Raw genomic sequence first — 23,815 nt, forward strand, 5'->3', positions numbered from 1 at the left:
TAAACCTTTTAAATCATGTATATGAAAATTTAGGACAATGACTAGCTTTGGAACTTCATAAGTATGCCTAATTACCCCATGGTACGGGTTGTGCAGAGATAAACTCTGACAGGACCCTGTTCATGCAGGCACTGTCAAGTATCGCATATATAGTCCGACTGCCACACCAAGTCCATTATTTCACTAGTGGCCCCACACTCCTGCAAGTCGGCTATCTCGATACCCACACTAATTCACATATGTGGTTGCACTGTACCTCTGTTAGCAACGGAACCGCACCTTAAGCTATTTAAAGCTTCATATAATCTAGAGTGTCTTTTAACTCCTTTAGTAACAAGCTGTGGTCTCAATTTAGCATATATATAATTTAAAATGAAAACATAACAACCTGTGCAATTCCAGTATTTTCACAATCTCATTCATGCATACTTTCATTCATATTGTGGTAAAATTCGGCTTGTAACCTTTTGGTTTTACCCTTTTCTCATACTTGGCACGGTATCTAACCAGCACTTATTTTCTGCATTTTCTGATAACCACTTGGAACCTTAGTCCCCATAGTTCATATACATACATTTCAAATCAGTATAGATTCAATTCATATCATATGTCACACTTATTTGATCAAATATACGATTCATATACATGGGTTCGTAAAATATCATTTCTGCTGCTATTTAAGAGTTTCAAGTATCTCCTACTTTAGTTTTAATGCAATTAAAGTAATTTTAAGAAATTTGGAGATCATATGCCAAAAACCTCATTTTTTCCAAAAATCATAAAATCGTAGGAATCGATATTTATATCCTATAAAACTTTGCAAATAAGTAGTCAGCAAGTACATATAAGCATAATCTACATATCCTGTGGTTTCATTTCTAAAAAAATATTTGTGTAAACAAATACCCTTACCTTAATCCCGAAAATGAAACGCAAACGAATCAATCCAAAACAACGTCTCGGGATTCCCGAAACCTAAAAATTGAAGAACAATATTACATTATAATCTCAACTACAACATAACTACCGAACCAAAAATGAAATTGGATCCTTACCTCGATTTTAGGGAAAAACCCGAATATCCTCAGATCGAAAATCTAATCCGCTATAACTATAGAGATTCTCCTTCTAATCCACATACAGATGTCGGATTGTTGATTTCGGCAACAGACGACACGAAATCCTAGAGAGGGAGAGGGCTAGTTCATGTTCTAGAGAGAGAGAGAGAGAGAGAGAGAGAGAGAGAGAGAAAATGGAGATAACTTAGCATGGAAGCAATGAATATTCTATTTATAACTAGGTTGACTCGGCCAGCCTCGTCGACGAGTTGAAGTTCTCGTCAACGAGTCGAAGAGGGTTGATCGTTGCCGAGAAAGTGATCTCGTTGACGAGCCTAAGATTTCAAAATCTTTGAAAATCCCTCCGTATCTTCTCGTTGACGAACCCCTGCGTCTTGTCACCGAGCCACAGAAGAGATTTCATTGACAAGAAATGAAGTCTTATCGACAAGCTCCGTTGTTTTATCCTTTTAAATTTCCCTTCTCTTGTCTTTATTTATTTTCCGTATTCGGGTCCCATAAAGGGCAGCTACAACTAATTGGATATAAAAAATCAAGCTTCTCCTTTCATGTCACAGCGTACCTATGATTTACCCTATTTGCTCACACGAGAGAGAGAGAGAGAGAGAGAGAGAGAGAGAGAGAGAGAGAGAGAGAGAGGGAGGAAGGAAGAGATTGAGGCTGTTTGCAAAGGGGAAATCTAGGAAAGGAGTTTAACGAATTCAAATTTGGCAACATAATTGTAGGAGAGTGATTGAGGGATAAAAATCTTGTAGTAGCTTGGGATCAACTAGAGAGACACCCTCCAATTGATACTCAATCCACCAAGATAAAGAGAGCAAGTAAGACAGTGTGAAGGGTTTGATAAGGAAAAATCGATAAAGGGATATAATTATGGGAGAGTAAATTATAACTAGTTCATTTGTTTGGGGATAGAATGTGTGACGAGAAAAATTAATTAATTTGTTAATGAGACCAATAGCAATTGAGGAGTTTAAAAATCAACCAGTCAAAATTAATTTTATAATTAAAATTTTAAAAAATTAAAAAATTAAAATTGAGTGTTGAGGGCTAATGGAGTCGCCCACGATTTTGCCCGAAGCGTTGGTTTGTTGGCCATTCATTCAAAGCGCAATTAAAAAAGAAGGGGGAAACAGAGAAACAGGAAGCTCAGTGTCTTCAACAGTTGCTGTGCTCCGCTGAAGGCTGCCGAGGAATGCAAACCTTTACAGTGGGGCCTCGCTTTACAGAGCTCCTGAGCCGCCCATGGCGTCAAGCTTTGGGCATCCGAGCATTCTCCTCCTCTGATTACTTCAATCAGTCTCGAGGCGGTCTCCCTCGCTTCTTCTCCCCCATTCTTCCTCCTTCTAAGGCAAGTAGGAACGTCTCAAAAGTTTAAGATGTCTATTAGTATTCGCTTCTTTGCATTTTCCTTCTATTTTCTTGGCAGTCAAACAGAGCATTAATGCATTGCTGTCATTGGTTAATCACATCGAGTGCTTGATGGCCTTTTTTTCCTCTCCAATTTTGTATATGCTCTAGGAATTGTGTGCAGGATGTTGTCGCAAAACCTCATGGTCTTACTTTAGTGCATGGAGATAATGTACATAACAGTCATCGTTTATTGGCTGCGGCAATCTGATGTAAACTCTTTTGTATGAGACTCAGCTCGGCGTATGTTTAGATTTCCCATTGAAATTTCTTAGCTGCTTTGTGATTTACATCGGATTGGCTGGTAGAAATCCAACATTTTGAATGTAGAAAGTGCGTAAAAACGTGGCCGTGTGCAGTTGATGTTAACAATGTGGAACATTTTATTTCAGTATGTCTAAAATTGACCCGGCACCATTCGCTTGGGAGTTTTTTTTGAAAAAAATCTTGATAAAAGAAGAATCTATAGCATGTTCTTGATTCAAGGTTCTCATTGGAATTCTGTTGAGGTTCTCCTGCTTTATGGAAGAGGAAGGGCATGAAAGATGGTTAATAATCCATAATGATGTTAAATAATTTGATTTAGTCAGTATTAGTAGTTTATCTTTTCATGTCATTGGGAAAAAGGTGGTTGCTCATCTGTTCCCGCACTTGATAGGGAACTCAAATAGTTGGTGTTGCAGCTAGGTAATTTTTGGTTTGCCGAGGTTGAAATCTCAGGTTTGTTCCTTTGTTGTGTTTGTTGTTCAATATGGGAGATTTCCTCTTCATTGAGAAAATTCCTAAGGGGCCATGCAAAAGACTATTATACTAGATGGAAAAGAAGCACAGGTTTTTATGGAGAGAGAGAGAGAGAGAGTCTGATGCAACTCACAATAGCATTGGCCTTTTCATAAAACAAGCTAACAAAAACACACAATTGCACATAACAAACATAGTTTACTGCATGCATCCTAATTTCCTCAATCTATGCTCAAAATACTTATGCCGAATAGATGACCAAAATTGCGATAATGGTACTCCCATCATACTTCCTTTGCCGAAAAAAATTGGCTTGAGAATTTGATTGCAAGTACCCCTCAAGCAACTTTGAAGTGCTCCTGCAAACATCATCCTTGGTGAGACATATAGCATCTGAAGTGGGTTGGTCCTTCCATTGAACTAAACATTGCTGAAAGTCACCTTGAGAAGAAGCTACAAACTTGTTATTTGCCTTGAATGCATCTTGTGGTTGAGAAATAGGAGGACACTAGAGGATTGCATTGGTCTTTAAAAGACAAAGAGGCTTAAAGGTGTCTTGGTAAGGTGTCAAGCCGGGCTACATTAGAAATAGAACTACTTTTCATATCATAAGTCATGTCAAACAAACATAGACTAGGTCCATGTTTTCTAATGGCGCGGGCATGGAGCTTCTTAAATAAAATTTGGGATAGAATTCAGGTCTAATGCCTACGGCAAGATTATCACCTACATTAAATTCTTTAGTCCAATGCACATTAGCAAATACACACTTGAAAAGCGAGAAGACCAATGGGTGCACAATGAATACACACTCCAAAAGACTTTTACGTGTGCACCTATAACTATAATTATTACAAGGAAACCTCAATTATAGGTAGCACTAAGTTCCAATTGCCTTGTTTTCCTCCCATAAACGTCCAAAAGGGTCACCCAAGCTATGAGTAATGACTTAGTCTCACCATTGGTTTGGGGATGGCAACGTCAAATTATGTCAACAATTCTAAAGTGTCTTCCAAAAGTAACTAACAAACTTGATGTCCTTATCATGCATAGTGGAACTTGGAAAGCCATGCAGTTTGACTACCTCCCTAAAGAACAACTTAACTACATGCGATGTATTGGAGGTCTTACTGCATGTGATGTAATTTGTCATTTTGAAGAACCAATTTACTACAATATATATGGAATCATGTTCTCGAGCTGATTTTGGGAGTTCAAGAACAAAACTTGTTCTTTTGCTTTAATTCCATGGTGATGGCATGGCTCGTGAATGCTATGAATGAAGAGATTAGTGTTAATTACATGTGCTATTCTACTGCAAAGGAACTTTGGGACCATGTGAGTCAGATGCACTCTGACCTTGGGAATTACTCTTAGATTTATGAACTGCAGCGGAAGATCAGCAATACTTATCAAGGAGACGGCAGTGTAACAAGGTATTTCAATGTTCTAAAGGGACTATGGCAAGATCTGGATTTATTCAATGATTATGAAAGGAAAAATCCTGCTGATTGCAATCACAATAAGAAGATGGTGGAGAATGCAAGAATTTTTAAATTCTTGGATGGACTTAATGATGAGTTTGATGAAGTAAAGGGAAAAATCCTAGGTAGACGACCTTTACCCCCACTCGGGGAAGTATTTTCTGAAGTACGACGAGAAGATTGTCGAAGGAGTGTGATGATGAAGAAAAAGGAGGATAAGACTGTGGAAAATTCTGCTCTACTTGTTGCCAATAATCCTGCTCCTCATGCTGCTAGTAACACAGATTTGGCTACTGCCAATATTTCTACACAGTAGCCTTACTCTAATCAAAGGAGGTTGGAAGATAAGCCTCGAGTATGGTGTGACTATTGCAATAAGTCACGCCACACTCGAGAAAATTGCTGGAAACTCCATGAAAAGGCAGTAAATTGGAAGAACAACAAATCTAGACCCTTTGGCAACAATCATGTAGTCCCCAAAGCCAATGAAGCTAATTTCCTAAGTGCTGAGTAGGTGGATCATCTTCTTCAACTGCTAAAATTTACTTCTGCCTCTGGTCTTCCTAGTGGTTCATTGACCCAAACAAGTGATAACTCTAGTGCCTACCCTTGTTGCTTAAATCTTGCACCATGGATTATTGATTCTGGTGCATTTGATCACATGACTAGTACCTCACAATTGTTTCAATCTTATTCTCCTTGTTCTAGTAATAAAAAGATTAGAATTGCAGATGGAAGTTTTTCATCCATTGTTGGAACATGTTTTGTCCAAATCTTTGAAAAAATAGAACTCAAATATGTCCTTCACGTCCGTAAACTTGCTTGTAACTTGCTGTCTGTTAGTAAACTCTCACGGGATTCTAATTGTTGTGTCATTTTCTTTGATTCCCATTGTGAATTTTAGGACCAACTCTCGGGGAGGATGATTGGCAGTGCTAGGATGATTGATGGACTCTACTACTTCGATGAGACTTTATTCAACAATAAACAAGATCAGGGTTTGAATAGTAGTACTAATTCTGTTTCTGTACATGAACAATTAATGCTTTGACATCTTAGACTAGGATATCCTAGTTTTCTCTATTTAAGAAATTTGTTTCCTAGCTTATTTAAAAAACTGGATTGCAATTCTCTTAATTGTGATGTTTGCCACATATCCAAAAGTCACCGAAGCACCTATCAATCAAAAGCTTATCATTCTTCCAAACCTTTTTATTGAATTCATAGTGATGTTTGGGGTCCCTCAAAAATCACTACTACTTCTAGGAAGAAATGGTTTGTTACATTTATTGATGATCATACACCTTTGTGTTGGGTGTACTTATTGAGTGACAAATCTGAGGTTGAAAATTTTTTTGAGGATTTTTATAATATAGTTAAAACCTAGTTCCAAACGAAAATCAGTATCCTTAGAATTGATAATGGTACTGAATATTTTAACAAATGTTTAGGAACGTTTCTTTAAATAAAGGGTATCAACATCATTCTACTTGTCGTGACACCCCACAACAAATGGCATTATTGAGAGAAAAAATCGCCATTTGTTAGAGGTTGCACGGGCCTTAATGTTTTCAATGTAAGTTTAAATATCTATGGGGTGATGCTATTTTAACTGCATGTTATCTCATTAATAGGATGCCTAGTCGAGTGCTAAAATACATCACTCCCTTAGATTGCCTAAAAAAATTGTTTCCTACATGTTGGATAACATCAGACCTGCCACTAAAGTGTTTGGATGCACTGTTTTTGTTCATATACCTACCAATCTTCGATCCTAGCTTGATCCTAGGGCAGAAAAATGTGTTTTCCTTGGATATGCTCCTAATAAAAAAGGGTACAAATGTTTTAACCCTCTGACCAGTAAAATTCATATTAGTATGGATGTTGTTATTATTGAAAATCAGCCCTTTTTTGGCCATAACTATCTTCAAGGGGAGAAAAAGGAAACTGAAGATGAGTTCTGGCAAACTTCTAAGCCTCTTCTAAATGTTTTCCTTGACATTGATATCTTCTCTTTAAAAGGCCAGGAAACCTATACTTTAACTGGCAAAAATAATGGAAATCCTAGTCTACTTATACAAGGCATATCTGATTCACAAACAGAGGGAGAAGTACTATCAAATATTTTCCTCATCTGAGCTTCGTGTTTATACCAGAAGAAAAAATCATCAAAATAATAGAGCTCTTTCTTCAAATCCAGAGCAAGGCCAATCATCATCACCTACACAAGCTAGTCCTCCTTCACATACTCCAGGTACTTTTTCTTCTCCAGATCCTTGTTTTGATAATTCTTCTGATCTTGACCTGCCTATTTTCCTTAGGAAAGGAGTTAGAACCTGTACCACACATCCTATTTCCAACTATCTATCCTATCATAGACTCTCTGATTCTCATAAGGCCTTTACTTCAAATGTTTCTCATCTGTTTATTCCAAGAACCATTCAGGAAGCACTAGATCACCCGGAATGGAGATTGGCTGATCAAGAAGAGATGGATGCACTAATTGCTAACGACACTTGGGAAATTGGTGACCTACCGGAGGCGAAGAAGACTGTTGGCTGTAAATGGGTATTTACAGTAAAATTCAAGGTTGATTGGAGTATAGAAAGGTACAAAGCAAGACTTGTGGCGAAGGGGTTCACTCAAACATATGGAATTGACTACCAGGAAACATTTGTTCCTATAGCCAAGATGAACTCAATCCGTGTGTTGCTTTCTTTAGTAGCTCACTCTAACTAGCTCTTATATCAACTAGATGTGAAGAATGCCTTCTTAAATGGAGACTTAGAGGAGGAAGTCTTTGTGGATCTACCGCTAGGATTTGAAGGGAAAGGTGGCAAAGGCAAGGTGTGCAGATTGAGGAAATCATTGTATGGACTCAAACAATCTCCGAGAGCTTGGTTTGAACACTTTGGGAAGTTAGTAAAGAGTCATGGCTACAGCCAAGGTCAAACCGATCATACTATGTTCTATAGATACACGATTGGAGGTAAAATGTCTATCCTTATTGTCCATGTAGATGATATAATTCTGACAGGTGATGATAGCAATGAGTTAGAGAGGTTAAAGAAGATCCTTGCTGAGGAATTTGAGATCAAAGGCTTAGGCAACTTGAAGTATTTTCTTGGTATGGAATTTGCAAGGTTGAAGAAAGGAATTTTTGTTTCCCAATGCAAGTATGTGCTTGATTTACTTGGAGAAATAGGTTTGTTAGGGTGCAAAGCAGCTGAAACACCTATAGAGCCGAACATAAAACTCTGACCAGCTAAGGCTGAAGAAGTGATCAACAGAGAGCAATACCAAAGATTGGTAGGGAAACTCCTTTATCTCTCTCATACTCGTCCTGACATAGTAAGCGTGGTAAGTCAATTTATGCACTCACCAAGACCTGAGCATTTTGATGATTTGTATAAGATCTAAGGTACCTAAAAGGGACTCCAGGTAAAGGTTTATTATTTGGAGGACATGGGAATTTATAGGTTGAAGTATACACTGATGCAGATTGGGTTGGAAGTATCACTAATAGAAGATCAACTTCTAACTATTGCACCTTTGTTGGAGGAAACCTAGTAACATGGCGCAACAAGAAACAAAATGTGGTGGCAAGGAGTAGTGCAAAAGTAGAATTTAGGGTTGTTGATCGTTGAATTTGTGGAGCACTATGGATCAAAAGGTTGCTAGAAGAATTAAAGATTACTAATTCACTTCCAATGAAACTGTGTTGTGACAATAAAGCTACAATAGCTATCGCTCACAATCCAGTTCTTTATGATAGAACTAAACATGTGGAGGTAGACAAGCATTTTATCAAGGAGAAAATAGATGAGGGAGTAATTTGTCTGCCATATATCTTGACAACTGAGCAAGTAGTAGACATACTAACAAAGGGGCTGTCGAAGAAACAGTTTGAAAACTTCATTAGCAAGCTGGTCATGGAAGATATCTTCAAGCCAGCTTGTGGGGGAGTGTTGGAAAGTTTCAAATCTGTTTAGTCAACTTGCTTATTTTTCTGAGAGAATCTTGGCTGTAAATGTGTGAATATCCTAGAATATTTAGTTTCCTTCGAAGTTAGCATCTTTCGTTCCTTCCTTCTTGGTTCTTTCCTTTTATTCTTCTGCCGTACATCTATTTATACAGACCTGTACCTATGTTACAATTAATGAGAATTATTTCCACAAGAAGCTATCTCATTCTAGACATAGATCATTTAATAATTTGTATGCTAGATTAGATACTAAAGAAGGGGAAAGAGATATAGTTAAACTTGCTAAAACTAGAGAAAGAAAGAGTAAGGACTTAGGTAATGTAAAATGTATGAAAAATGAGGATGATATTGTCTTGGTTAAGGAAGAAGACATAAAAGAAAGATGGTGAAGTTACTTTAATAAGCAATTTAATGAAAACCTAATAGAAGGCTTAAGCTTATAATTGACAGACGAGGGAAAGACTAAAAATATGTGATTTATTATGAGTCATAATGAAATTGTGGGAAAGGGTAGTTGAACAAAGATTAAGGCTAGAAACAAAGGTCTCAAAAAATCAATTTGGTTTTATGCCTAGGAGATCTACTACTGAAGCTGTACATCTTTTAAGAAGTTCAATGGAAAAGTGTAGGGAAAAGAAGAGGGACTTGCATATGGTATTTATTGACTTAGAAAAAGTGTATGATAGGATACCTAGGGAAGTTCTATGGTGGGTTTTAGAAAAAAAAAAAGGTGTATGTAGTAGATATGCTGATGTTATTAAGGATATGTATGATGGAGTAATCGCTAGTGTTGGACTATATAGGTGGAGAGACTAGAGAATTTCCAATCACAATAGGTGTACATCAGGGCTCTGCCTTGAGAGCCCTTATATTTTTGCTATAGCCATGGATGAACTGTCTAGGAGTATCCAAAATAACGTTCCATGGTGTATGTTGTTTGCAAATGATATTATATTGATTGATGAAACTAGGGGTGGAGTAGAGTCTACATTAGAATTATGGAGAGAAGCTTCAGAATCTAGAATCTTTAGAATCTAGAGACTTTAGGATAAGTAGAAATAAGATAGAATATATGAAATGTAATTTTAGTAATAGTAGGAAGAATATTGGAGACAAAGTTAACTTGATGATGAAGAAATCAATAGCACTAGAAGATTTTGATACCTTGGATCTATTCTGTAAGCCGAGCGAGAAATTGAAGAGGATGTAATGCATAGGTTAAAGCAGGTTGGGTAAATGGAGAAGTGCTTCAAGTGTGCTTTGTGATAATAGAATGCCCTTAAAATTTAAAAAGAAATTTTATAGGACGATGTAAGACTAGCTATGCTATATGGATCAGAATGTTGGGCGACTAAGAAACAACATATCCAAAAAGTAAAAGTTGTTAAGATGAGAATGCTTAAATGGATGAGTGGTGTAATGTTAAAAGATAAATTAAGAAATGAACATAATCGCTGTTAGTTAGGAGTAGCTTATGTAGAAGATAAGATAAGGGAGGGACGACTTAGATGGTTTGGACACTTGCAACGTAGGCCACATAGGGCACCAGTGAGGAAGAGTGAGTTAGTTACTGTGAGGGTCAGTAAAAGGGATAGAAGTAGACCTATAATAATTTGGAATGAGATAGTGAGTAAGGATTTAATAGTCCTTTTGTCAAAGGAACTTGTCCATGATCACATAAATTGGCAGAAAAGAATTCATGTATCTGATCCCACCTAGTGGGACTTAAGGTTTGGTTTGTTGTTTGTATCTAATATCGTCCAATGAGGTGGAAAACTGCATACAGGGCAAAATTTGAAGATGAGCTAGTTGAGTTGATGAAATCTCATCTTTCGCTCATTGTCCAACCAAGGTTGTGATTTCATTCTAGTAGTCTGTCATGACTTCTGTTAGTTATAGTTCAAACAAGTATATTAATTTTCTATTATTACTCTTCTTGTATTGACTAGGATATTTTTGATTTAACGGAATAGCTCAGATACATGACTTGGTGGTGTTATATGGACTGCATTTGCAAGATTTTCCTGTTAAAATATTTTTATGACAATTTTTGTAATAATGCAGGGTGGTGTTGTTCATGTTCAGGGCGATGAATTCTGGCATATGACCAAAGTTTTAAGATTAAATACCAATGATAGGTACTTAATATCTTCATTGTTAAGCTTACTGCCTTGTATATTTATAATGAATTTTTGTTGCACTCTCGGGCAGGTTTATGAGAAATGTTAGTTGTGTCGCTTTATTGAAGCAGAACATAATTGAGGATAAGTTCTGACAGATAACATCATGTTATAATTACTGTATGCTGTTGGCTAGCCTAGCCTTCCTGATTCACAATCTGAATGATATAGGACCGTGGCTGGCTGACCTGGGTGGGAATGAAGTTCGATTGGATGGTTTTAATAGAAAAAAGTTTAGAAGGCCGCGAGAACTTGCAAGATTAGAGAGTTCCATCAATTATGAAGGGAGGGCTTAAATTAGGGTTTTGGTAGATCTTTTTATTTATTCATTTATTTATTTTTATTATTTTTGGTTTGGTTTTTTGCTTCTTCCTGCTTTGTGTTTGAGGATCTCTTGTCCTCTTCTAGGATGTAATTCTCCTCTCTTAATAAATATCTTTTGCTATCAAATTTAAAAAAAAAAAAAAAAAAGTTTAGCTTACTTGTATATGTATAATCACTTCTTGCTCCAAAGTGGGACAGCTATATAGGATAACTGCATCACTTCTTAAAGTGAAACTTATTTTCCATCAATTGTAGCATACTTTTGTAAGATAATAAAATTTTGAAATCATTGTGAACTGTTGCCCAGGACATCCTTTTTCATTCAGTCCTTCAAGTTTGAAGAATAAAGGTGGATGACAGTACAGTATTGGAGTAGAATTTTACTAAATTGATGTACTTATACCAAGTTTTTAAAATCATTTTTAGATTTTCTGAAATTAGTTCCCCCCCACCTTCAAAAAAAAAAAAAAGAAAAAATTCCCTTCCAGGAAAACTCTGTCAACTGGGTCACCCTAAATTTTACATCCTGGACCAAGCCCTCAACTAGCCCGGCTCTTCTCTCCCAGATCCAATGTTCCACAAAATTTTCCTTTCAACTGCTACACCGTTCTCATTCTTCCCGTTTAGATCCAATGCATCCAAATCATGGTTTTAAGACCTGGACCCATGACCAGCCTGGTGAAGCCACCAGTTGGTCAGATCAGATAGACTGATGGGTCAAGCTGGTGCTCAAACTAGTGATATTAGAGTAATGAAAATGATGTTGATAATTATTATTAGAAGCCAAACAAATATTAATAATATTGAGAGGGCATTTGATTCCATTAAAGCATTGTAAATGGTAAAGGATTTTAAGATTTGATTAATTTATAAATATTGAATGAGGGGATTTGGTTCCTATTGAGGATTTATTTAAGGTAAAAGAGTTTAAAATTTGAATAAATCTGTTTAAACTTATGTGCATTTAATGCTTGTGTACATATGGATGTGAAATAAATTGATTATATGTCATTTGTTGACCAAAGAATCATCAAGTTGCATTTGGCGTGTTGGTGAGGCATCTTTCTTCCTACCAGGAGATCCTGGGTTCAACCGGGGAAAAAATGAAAAAGAAAAACTTACTGCAGAATTTGCAACTTTTTAAAATAATTTTTAATAATGACTCTGGGTCAACCTGTCTAGCTTACTGGGTCCGGCCAGGTTGTCTCTGGTTCATGCCATGACTGGTTTCATGAATCACCTGAACCAGAATAGTGGCTTGGTCTGGTGGTCAGTCCAGTCCAGGTTTTAAAACGCCATGCTCCAAATTTTACTCCAATGCCATGCCCACAAACAATCTACTCTTCCTTCCCAAAATTAATCTCGCCTTTCCCTCCCAAATCTGATGTGCTGCTGCATTCAAATCCCACCATCTCCACCTTTCCCTGACCATGCAAATGCCTAGTCTTCCTATGCCTTTCCAGACTTGGTTGCATCTTTCCCTCCACAGATCATCCCTCTGTTATGCGTTCTCCCCCTGCTTGCTGCCTAACCAACCACACAATGGCAGCTAACAATTTATGCATATGCATTGCAGGATTCGTGGCTATCCTAGAATTTCCATGATTGGATCGAGAATTTATATTGTAAGACATCTGATCCTATCAATTGTTAGAATTTTCTTGTCTAATGTTGTTGGTGTGGAAAAATTCTTGCTATCTTTGCAATGACCAACTACTTTATTTTTGCAGCGTAAATGGCCTTTTGCGAAGCCAATGTGCTTCTCAATAAATATTGTCATGTATATATTAGACAAAAAAGTTATTTATTCATCTCAATTTTTTTTTCAAGATAAAAAAAAAGATAGGATGCAAATAAACTCTGTTCTATCTGGTGGAATTTGTGTTAATTTTTTAAAAATTCTTTTCTTTTGGAGAAGAATATATAACATAATTGCTGCATTGATTTTAATGTGCTTACGGCTTTCTGCATTATGAATGCAAGAGTTGAGCTCTTCAATGGAAAAGGTGGTTTGGTAGAAGGATGCATTCAGAGAATTGACCGCACTGGCCTGGATGTTATGGCGCTGGATGATCCCAAGTTCGTTCTTCCTCAGAGCACTCAATGGCATGTGTATGCATCTTTTGGTGTGTTTTTGACATCTTCAGTGGAATTAATAGAGATATAACTGCTTATGTTCTTTTAAGGTATGGGGCTTACCTTCACATGAAGTTATTCTTGTTTAGGCACTTTAAAGGGTGGTCGGGCTGACTGGCTTGTTGAAAAATGCACGGTATGTTTAATGTGAAAAATATCATGTGAAATGAACTTTCCTTCTATGTAGGAACCTGATTGTGCTGTTTTATTTTTTCCCCTGCTCAGGAGCTGGGAGCTAATAGTGTAACACCCCTCTTGACTGAACGATCTCCTTCAATCCCTGAGAACCGAGTGGACAGACTGCAACGTGTCATTGTGGGTGCAGCTAAACAATGTAACCCTTGCATATGTTGGTGTGTGGGCATACATACATACATACATATATATATATATATATATATATATTGTTTCAATGATTAACTAGTTTCTTATGTGTATTTGCATAGGTCAACGGCTGCATGAAATGGCTCTGAATCCTCCATCAAAGATTGGAAGCCTTTTACCTGTTGTGAGTTTCTTCTCCCCTAGTTGCTCATTTATTGATGAACAAATTTCTTGGTTTTGGTTAATTGAACTCAACACCATGTGGGCGACAATTAATTGTGGGTGGTGTGTATGCAAGGTCTTAAATTTCGATTTCGACTCAAATTTCAAAGCTCCAAAAGTACGGAAATTTCGATAGAAATTTCGATTTCGATTTTGATTTGAAAAAATAACAGAAACTAGTAGTAAAGCATGAAATTCTTTGTGAAACTTTAGGAATGGTTAACAAACATAAAAGTATAAGTTTTAAGACTAATATATTACAAATTAAATACATTTATGTTTTGTATGAGGTGGAAAAGTTGTAAAATAGTATGTGTATCAAACATGTTTGTAAGATAATGTACATTAAACATATTCAATTAATGCAAATGAAATTCATAAATCATTTAAATATTATTTATTATACAAATATTGATAATTTAGATATGAATAGTTAAATAAAATATTACTATAAGTTTATTTTTTCATATAATTTCAAAAGCACTTGTGATAACCTTTTGTTTCAATAAAATAAATAAAATAAATTAAAAGAGAAATTTCACTTCACTCTCGAGGTTTCGATAAATTTTGACAAATTTTGCTAAAATTTTGAGGTTTTGATAAATTTCGGTTGATTCGTTGAGATTTCGACGGAAATTATGCAAGACGGAAATCGACTGCCATTTCAATTTCGAAGGTGACGGAAATTGGAAATTTCAACGGAAATTTCGACAGTTTCGTGGAAATTTAAAACCATGTGTGTATGTTCTTTTCCGTATTTCTCTTATTAATAAGATCCTTTAAGAAAATCATATGAATATAGGGAATCTTCTCTTGCATTATTCTGAATATAATTTATACAACGCTATCTGGACTGTATTTCTGTATGATATTTTTAGTTCCAGTCAATGTACTGTTACAGAACTGTCCTGGAATGGGTGTTCTTTTAAAATCTTCTTTCTATTGCCTGTGAGACTCGTGGGTTATTTCTTGTGCTTCAGGTTGCCCAGTCGAAGCTATCTTTTGTGGCTGTAGCTGAAGCTACCCCGGTATTCCATGCTTTGACTTCATCAAAAATAGGATCTAGCGGGCTATTAATAATTGGACCAGAAGGCGGTTAGTACACATAGTATCCTCACTTTCCCTTCTCATAGTCATGGTACCCCTGCTGGAGCCACCATTTATTTTGTGATTTTGAAAGTTATTATGGTATATAAAAGTACAAGCTTTACTCTTATCTCTCGTGTAGACACACACAACACACATGCAGATAAAATTATTTTGTAAAACCTGGATCATTTACCTTAATTATTCTAACATTTATGAATGAGCTGGCACTCGTGAGTGTCGAGCTTTTTCAATCATGACATGTGTACCTGCATGGCTTTTTTGGTTCAACATATAAGCATCCACATTATGCTTGGAGAAATTCAGTCTGGTTGAAGATGTACACAAATTCAAGATAGGCACTCAACTTTTAGGGGTTGAGCTAGTCTGAATGGGCAGTTCTCTAGTATAGCTACATTATTATGTGCAAGCTTCAATTTTTGTCTTGTTTGGAATCAATTATTGCTGTAATCAGCGTCTTTGTTGGATATGTACACAATGGTATATATAATTTTTTGTAGGAAAAAAATTAATAAATAATTTGTTTATGAAGATACTGATGCTGGCATTCACTAACTGTGTGACATAGGACAAGAAGCAGCTATTTGGATGGATCATTTTGACACAATTAGGAGGCCTATGTCAAAGAATAGGGTGAATGGTTTATTGGATCAAAAACCCAAATGTGCTTAGTTAGTTGTTGAAGTATGTAGTTTGCTTGTATTAGGATTATTTATTTTGGGGGCTTGTTTGTAGTTATTGTGTACTCTGGGGGTATGTTTGTAATGCAATGTAGTTTTAGGGGTATGTATGTAATTTTATGTGTTTAGTGGCTTTCTTATAAATAGTGTGTGAAAGCCATGATGTAGGCAGTTGTTCATGAATTTGACTTGTTGAATTGAACGTGAGTTCCCCCTTCGTCTCTCCTCTCTCCTCCCTTCTCTTTCCTTCCTCTCTTCTATTTCTTCTAAATTCACACATGGCTGCAGAACCTTGATCTGCCCCTGCATCATTTGGTATCAGAGCCCAAACTTGATCTCCATTCTTCCATTTCAATCCCCCTATCGTCCCCTTCTCTCTTCTCTTCTGCCCTTTTCTTCTCTCCCCTCACTTCTTCTCTTCTAATTTTCTCTCTTAATTCTCTCAATCTTCTCTATTTCTGATTTCTTCTCTTCTTCTCCTCCATTCTTTGTTCTGATCCCATGTTCTTTCCCTAATCCTTTGCTACCCAACAGCCTTCTTCCATCTTGCTTTTTCTCTGTTTCTCCACTCCTCTTCTTCTTGTTCTTCTCTTTAATTCTCTCCCATACCTCTCTACCCTCTTTCTCATTCTGAATTATGTTGCTGTCTCTTGGCAGTTTCTGTCCAGCAACTCCTCCAACCTCCCCTCTTTTTTTTTTTCTCCATCAGTTTCCTAATTCTCTCTCTCTCTCTCTCTCTCTCTCTCTCTCTCTATGAATTTTAGTGTTTTTTTTTTTAAAATAACTGAAAAGCAGTACTGCAGTGTCTGAACTTTCAAAAATTCCAGTTGTGTCCCACTTTTTAAAAAAGAACCACCGTCCAGACCCCTTCCTGCAACACCACCCATCCCATTGAAAATAGAACCCCCCAAAACTCTCGCTCTCAAGTTTTCATCGCCGTCTTGACTACCATAGGAACCCCCATGCACCAGCCAAACATACTCCGGCCGTTGGCCTTCAAGAATCCCTAGTACAACCACTGTGCTCCCCACCCACTGATCTGCAGTCGCCTGAAGTTTCATCACCAGAATCTCACTGCTGAAGACTCACATGCCAGCGAAGTGCATGAAGAAGTCTTCCAGAGTCTTCTACAATTTCCTGCCTCGGGAGAAATTGCCGGCAGCCACAATATTTTGAGTTTCTCCACAATAATTTGATCTGCAGCTTGATATTTTGATCCCATACAGAATATATTATAAGCAAGCACGATAATTTTGGCACGAAAAATGAAATTGCTGCTGCCAGCATAAAAAATCAGTTTTTCTTTTTGCCTTGTGAGTTTTTCTAGTGAATTAGTTTCATTTTTGCTTGATACTCAAGATAAAAGGTGACTTGAAGATTGTTCTTAAATAATTGAAAGTGAAGTTTGTGATTTACCTCATAAAATTGCATCATGGTGACCAGTGTTGATTGTCTGCAAAGGTGGAGTTGTTATCTGATGGTAAGGTACAAAATATGGGTTTGGTGACTACTATTGGTGCTTTGAATAGGCTAACAACCGAAGTTGCAGCCTTAGGTAAAAGTTCCATTGAATTTCCTACCAAACAAGATGGTGGAATAGGTGCTGTTCCTCATGCTTTTGTGTTGTGTGTGAAGGCCGAAATAATCATGTGAGTAAGGGAATTAAACTAGAAGTCATAGATTTTAATGGTGATGGTTCTCCTGATGAATTTGATGATTGGTTGTATTCTCTGAAGTACTATTTCTGATGGTGTGACATGAATGAGGCTAGAAAGTTGTATTTTGCTGAATCAAAATTAAAGGGAACCACTTGAATTTGTTGGATTAAACAAAAGAAGATCTTTAGAAGAAGGAGATTTGGTGAGATTACAAAGTGGGATGAGATGAAGCGAGCCATGCAAGAGCAATTTGTGCCTCCCAATTATCAGCAGTGTGTTCATCTCCAGCTCTTTGATTTGAAGCAAGAAGAAAAGACAGTGATGAAGTATACTAGTAGATTCTATCATATGGCTGGTTGTGCTGATGATATAGAATATAGCTTTGTACAGAAAAGGGTTGAAGCTAGGTACTGCCTCCAAACTTGCTGCATGTTGTCTCATCACAGTTGGGGATGCAACACAGGTTGCCACTCAGATTGTGAACATACAATGCAATCCTCCTAGAGCTACATCAATCATTTGGTTTGAGAAGAGTACTAGTGGAGTTGTATGAGAGAAGACAGTTAAGCAATTGCGTAAAGGTGTTCAGACTAAAACCTCTTGGAAGATTCCTGAGCATTCCAGAACAACTTCTAAGAATCAACCATCATTCAAATACTTTAAATGTCAAGGTTTTGGGCATTGAGCTGCACAATGTCCTAACCAAGTCATGGCTGTTGCAGAAAAGGGAGAACAAGATGATGACGATGCTTTGACATATGCTCTCTTCCCACAAAGGTTAAAATGAGGATTGGAGGCAGACCAACACCTTTCAAACTCAAGTGATATGCCCAAAACAACATTGTACTTTGGTTATTGATCCTGGTAGTTGCACAAATGTAGTTTCTAAAGAAGTTGTGAAGAAGTTAAATTTGGAAGTTGAGCCTCATCCCGAACCATGCAGAAGTGTTTGGGTGAATAATACCAACTTGAAGGTCTATGATCGCTGCTTACTTACATTTACTTACCTTCAAGATTGGTTCCATTATGGAGATAGTACAATGTGATGTCCTTCCTCTCAAATTCTGCCATATCCTTTTCGGCCACCCATGGTTATTTGATAGGAAGGTGAAGCATGATGGATAAGAGAATTCTTGTTCCCTTTCCGTTGACAAGAAGTACAAGTTGATGCCATCACAAATTCTGCTAAAAGGGTCTTATTCCACTTACCAAGTTGAAGCACACTGCTAGTTCCTTTCTTACGAAACGAGATGACTCTATTCTTGATGATGGACTCCTTGGTACTTTCCCCAACTCGATGGAGTCGAGTTCTTTTCAGAAGGAGAGAATTGATGTAGGATGAGACTTCTTCCACCCCCCAAGTTGTAGCGCATTGCTGGTTCCTTTTCTTATGAAACGAGATGACTCTATTCATGGTAATGGACTCTTTGGTACTTTCTTTTCGGAAGGAGAGAATTGATGTAGGACAAGAAGCGGCTATTTGGATGGATAATTTTGACCCAATTAGGAGGCCTATGTCAAATAATAGGGTGAATGGTTTATTGGGTTCGAAACCCAAATGTGCTTAGTTGTTTAAGTATGTGTGTGTAGTTTGCTTGTATTAGGATTATTTATGTTGGGGACTTGTTTGCAGTAATTGTGTATTCTACGGGTATGTTGTAATGCAATGTAGTTTTAGGGGTATGTGTGTAATTTCATGTGTTTAGAGGCTTTCTTATAAATAGTGTGTGAAGGCCATGATGTAGGCAATTGTTACTGAATTTGAATTGTTGAATTGAATGTGAGTTCCACCTTGGTATCTCCTCTCCCCTCCCAGCCCTTTGCTTCCTCTATTCTATTTCTTCTAAATTCTCCCTTGATGCTGCCCCTGCATCACTCTGAGAATATATAGTTGGCATTATGGAAACAAATTCTATGCAGGACCTAGCATACTAGTCTGTCATGCCAGATCTGGAATCAGTTATCTTGGTTTTAGACTTTATTATTACTATTAATTTATTTTTAAATTCAAGAACTAATAAAGTTGCATTCTGAGAAAACATAATATTATTTTCCTCCTCATTTGAATTCAACCTTTGTTATTATTTGGCTACTTAGTTCTAGTTTCAATATATGTAGCTTCTCTGCTTTTTATAAATATTTTTGAAAAAATGAACTCAATTAGCTTTTTGGTGATTGCACATTTCAGATTTTACCAAGGAAGAATTGCATATGATGACAGATGCAGGAGCTGTTGCTGTTGGTCTTGGGCCACATCGCTTACGGGTTGAAACTGCGACGGTGGCACTTTTGGCAACACTGATGTTGTGGTCTGATTCCAAGCAGCTACCTAATCTTTAAATCACACTGGCATGTAAGTTTTGTTTGCCTATATATTGATTAACCTGAAAATATTGGAAGAATCTTAGTACCACTAATAAGTTACACTAGTGAAGGATATTTTTCACTGTATGGGTTTGCTGTGTTGGGTTTGACGTATTTGCACGCAGTGTGTTCGAAAGCATGTTTTAAGCCATGAAACTGGACTTGAGGTGGCTCCATTTTATCTTTTGTTTCCCCATTTAGAGGTTGTAAATGCTGTAAAATGCGAGGCTGCCACACAGTATTCATGGGATAGCCCAGCATGCTTTACCAGTATTCATAGATTGCAACAGTGATGAGCCTCTCTCATGTACATGCATCAAACACTTTTGCATTTCTCAGGGACATACCTTGGTTAACAACCCCAAGCGTGTTGACCATCAAATATTAGGCTAATATCTTGGAAGTTTGGTCAAAGCTCGAGGCTGATAGGTGCTTAAGCCGAAGCCATTCTATAAACTACAACAACAAAAAAACCAAGCCTTTGTAAGATTAATACTTGAATTAGAGTAGAGAAAGATCTGGCATAGTTTGAGATATACTGCTGTTTAGTATTTATTTTTATTTTTATTTTTTTTAAAAATATACTTATTTTATTTGGCTCTTTCTTTGAAGTACACATTTACCTTGGCAGTTTTCATTCATGGAGTCCTGCTTTGGTTAATTTAAATTTTCATCAGGGGCCTTGTCCTTCTGTCCATTGGGTTGTCCAAGCAAAATAAATAAATAAATAAAGATTTTTTTGAAAGTTATTTGAGCATGGCACGTTGCTTAAAAGGTCCAATTGGGCTTGGAACTTTGGTCCAAAATGCTGAAAATATGGCAAAAAAAAAAAAAAAAACGAAAGGAAAAAACTGAACTGTTAATAATGACAGATCTTGATTTGGAATTTAGAACTAATCACATTTGTAGTTCGGTTTTGACAAAAATTGAACTGAACTAACTCATTTAGGGTCCTATGCAAGGGTCGAAGGAGAATTAGTCAACATGCCAAAATAAAATTTTGGTCAATGAAGAGCCTAGGCGGGGATGGAATTATTCGTTCAAAGTTTGACAAAATTTAAATTATGCATTTTGGGGTGGCACCATATGACTGCATTCCTGATGGAGTCTTAAGATGTGGCTCTCTTTCCTACAGATGGTCAGTTTTTATCGTTATTTTTATTTTCATAATTTTAAATAGCAATGCTAATCCTAAAATTAGCCTATATATATATATCAACTACCATGCTTTCAACTAGAAAACTGCTGAGAAAATGTTTGAAAAAGAAAAAATGGCGCATGCCATTTATATTCACAAAGACCAAGTCAAATTAAAGAAAGAAGATTGTGTTTTGTACCATGAATATTAATTTTTTAAGGTAGGGATGATGAAATAGTAATAGCGTTAATGCTAGAGATGAATTTTAGATGCCCTACCCTTTGTAAGAGCTTCCCTTTTGATAGATTAAATACCACCATGTATTCAATGTAGGGTATCTTTAAGTCGGACGGAGTTATATGAAGGATTATATCCCTTTATTTGCATTACTTAAGAGTTACACCCCTTTACTCTTTTCTTAGTTGAGTTTTAAATCATACATTTATGCAAGGTAACCTTTCACTTTTCTGACCAAGCCCTTTGTATAAAGCATTGTTTTATTTACCATTCGCTCCCCCACTATTTAGCTATGAAAATCACTTTCATGCTTAAAAATACTAATTCTTCACATGATTTTTTTTTTTCTTTTCTTTAATGAGCATATCTCATTTGTTGAGTATGAACAAAGCTCATCCGTTGAATATAAGTAGAACTTATTAGAACTCATTTCTTGTATATGAGTTTGCCAATTTAAAAGTAGAATTCATCAATCATTTTTGAGTAGAACTCATGCGTCATTATGAGTAGAACTCGTCTATCATATATGGCCTCTTTCGCTTATAAGCAGAATTCATTCATACTCGATCATTTGTCAAGTGAGCCTGTTCGGCTCTTTGTTCAAAACTATTATGTTATCTGGCCTATTTGTCCTTTTGTACTTCTTGGCCTCATAATGTGGCCTTTTAGGACTAATCTTTGCAACCCTATTTGATGGCCTTTCTAGGACTAAGTCCCCTCGGTATTTTCCTGCACATGAATCTATCATCATATAGATTTTTGATTTCAATTTCTATTTCTGGGAAAAATTGAACTTGAAAACCAAATTATTTATTCATTAATTTTAAATTTTTTTATCTAACTTTCTAATCGTTTAATTGGTACTTAATATTTTGCGCAATTATTATTTTTTACTTAATTGTTATTCAACTAATTATATTAAATGATTTTGATGGAAATATGAGTAAGATAATTTATTCAATGGCTTTGGAAGACTGGGAGGGGTAAGTGAGATTAATATAAGTGAAGATTAGTCCCAACTATTTTTCAATCTTTCAATATGGGAGGTGTTAATAGGAGAATCATCCAACCAACTTTCTTGGGAGAGTTCTATGTTCCAAACTGACATCATGAATGTAAGAGAACATGAGACTCCCACTAAATTATAAACATCTCTTTGCTACATCAAGTATTTTTACTAGGCTTGTACACCTTGAGGCCATCGAACATGCTTTCCTATTTAGTGGGCCTTGCTAAAATATTTTTAGCAGCAAAATTATTTAAGAAGTGAGCATTGGGTGTCTCTCATAAGTGAAACTCAAAATAAGTTCAAAAATTGGTTTAAAAATCCAACAATTAAACCGATTATTATGTTTTAAGAAAACTATTGGCTTGGTGATAGTTTCTTATATTTAAAAGTCAGTCCACCCTTTTGGCCAAATAAGATTTTAAGGAATAAGATTTTAAGGTGTTTTATGCTTGAAGCTGATGTAGTAAATCTAAAATGATTAAAAACATACATTTTTGTTACTTGAAAATTATGGAAGTACGATGTTAAGATGTCATTTTTTTTGGGTTCTTGACATATCTTTCTCTCTCTCTCTTCCTAGTTACAAGGATCATCTTAAAGGGAAGCAAACTTCTCACAAACCCTATTGAAGCCAAAAATCAAATCTAATCACTGCATTTATAGTTCATAATGATCATCTGCAAACAAGAAGAAAAAGAAAGCTTGGGAGACCACTGGTGGCCTCCGAGGGTATTCTCTGAAGCTCAAGTTAGCGATTATGAAATGTGAAAGTATTAAGGACATAAATTTTTAGATGTATTATCCCTCCAAAGAGCTCCCTTTCTATAGATAAGATACCTCCTATGCATTTAATGTAGGGTGCCTTAATTTGGAGGGATTTATAAGAAGGGTTACGTCCTTTTATTTTCTCTACAATACTTAGGAGTTACACTACTCCTTGCCTAAATTGAGTTTTAAAACACACATTTATACTAAGGTGACCTTTCACTTTGTATGAAAGGTCAAGCCCTTTGTATGACCAATGTTTTACACTCCATATTTTTGCATATTGAAATTATCTATTAAGACTTTCGTTATTCAAAACTAACACAAAAAATTTCATAAAGAATAACAAATTTTACGATATAATAAAATTAGCTAACTTTTCACAATAAATTACTATATTACGAAATTCTATTGTGAAAGTTTCTTGTGGTAATCTTCTCACAATGGGCATAATTCTCCATCTAACACCCAATACTTCATGGGCATAAATTTTTATGAAAAAATATTGACCTTGATTATCCTCAAAAGCAATCTTGGAAATTCATTGGTCTAGAAAGGCACCAAAGAAAAAAAGGGGGGGGGGGGGGTGAATTGGGTGGTTTAAAAATTTAGCACTTGTTTATTAAAATCAAGAATGAAATAAGAACTACATCCAACAATTGATCTAATGCATTTTAAGCATAACCACATAATAATTTTAAAATAAATAATTACACCAATCACACAAGTAAGGGGGAAAGAGACATAATTTATAATAGTTCGGTCACCAAACCTACTTCTAATCCCCAAGCAAACTAGCTTGAGAATTTTCACCATTTTAGAAAATAGTTGCATAATGTATTACTCATTCAAGCATATGTTTTTGCTTTTGTCAAATGCGATCACATTTCAATGCATCTATAATCCCATTTGTTAATGCATATATTAATTGCATCTTTCAATGCATCTGTAATCAAATTGTCAATGCATCTG

General features: G+C 36.2%; 1 protein-coding gene across 2 annotated transcripts; it reads left to right on the forward strand.

Moving 5' to 3' along the window:
* The first annotated feature begins 2,161 nt into the window (after positions 1-2,161).
* Positions 2,162-20,332, forward strand: LOC131164156 (uncharacterized). 2 transcript variants are annotated; one of them, XM_058121148.1, is made up of 9 exons: positions 2,162-2,430; positions 10,764-10,837; positions 13,187-13,329; positions 13,429-13,475; positions 13,565-13,673; positions 13,786-13,847; positions 14,866-14,980; positions 19,519-19,683; positions 20,034-20,332. In XM_058121148.1, the coding sequence occupies exons 1-8, from the start codon at positions 2,275-2,277 to the stop codon at positions 19,668-19,670; spliced, it is 858 nt and encodes a 285-aa protein (XP_057977131.1). In that variant the 5' UTR covers positions 2,162-2,274; the 3' UTR covers positions 19,671-19,683; positions 20,034-20,332. The 2 variants fall into 2 exon arrangements, with proteins under 2 accessions (XP_057977131.1, XP_057977130.1); XM_058121147.1 differs by lacking the exon at positions 20,034-20,332 and having other exon boundaries at positions 19,519-19,845.
* The last annotated feature ends 3,483 nt before the right edge of the window (positions 20,333-23,815 follow it).

This window comes from Malania oleifera, chromosome 9 (genome assembly GCF_029873635.1).
Source record: "Malania oleifera isolate guangnan ecotype guangnan chromosome 9, ASM2987363v1, whole genome shotgun sequence".
Taxonomy (NCBI): domain Eukaryota; kingdom Viridiplantae; phylum Streptophyta; class Magnoliopsida; order Santalales; family Ximeniaceae; genus Malania; species Malania oleifera.

Bases quoted from the DNA above. Each gene is read 5' to 3' on its own strand.
- LOC131164156 (XM_058121148.1), top strand. From the start codon at position 2,275: ATGCAAACCTTTACAGTGGGGCCTCGCTTTACAGAGCTCCTGAGCCGC. The intron at 2,431-10,763 runs GCAAGTAGGAAC...GTAATAATGCAG, and splicing joins CCATTCTTCCTCCTTCTAAG to GGTGGTGTTGTTCATGTTCA. The intron at 13,674-13,785 runs GTAACCCTTGCA...GTATTTGCATAG, and splicing joins TGTGGGTGCAGCTAAACAAT to GTCAACGGCTGCATGAAATG.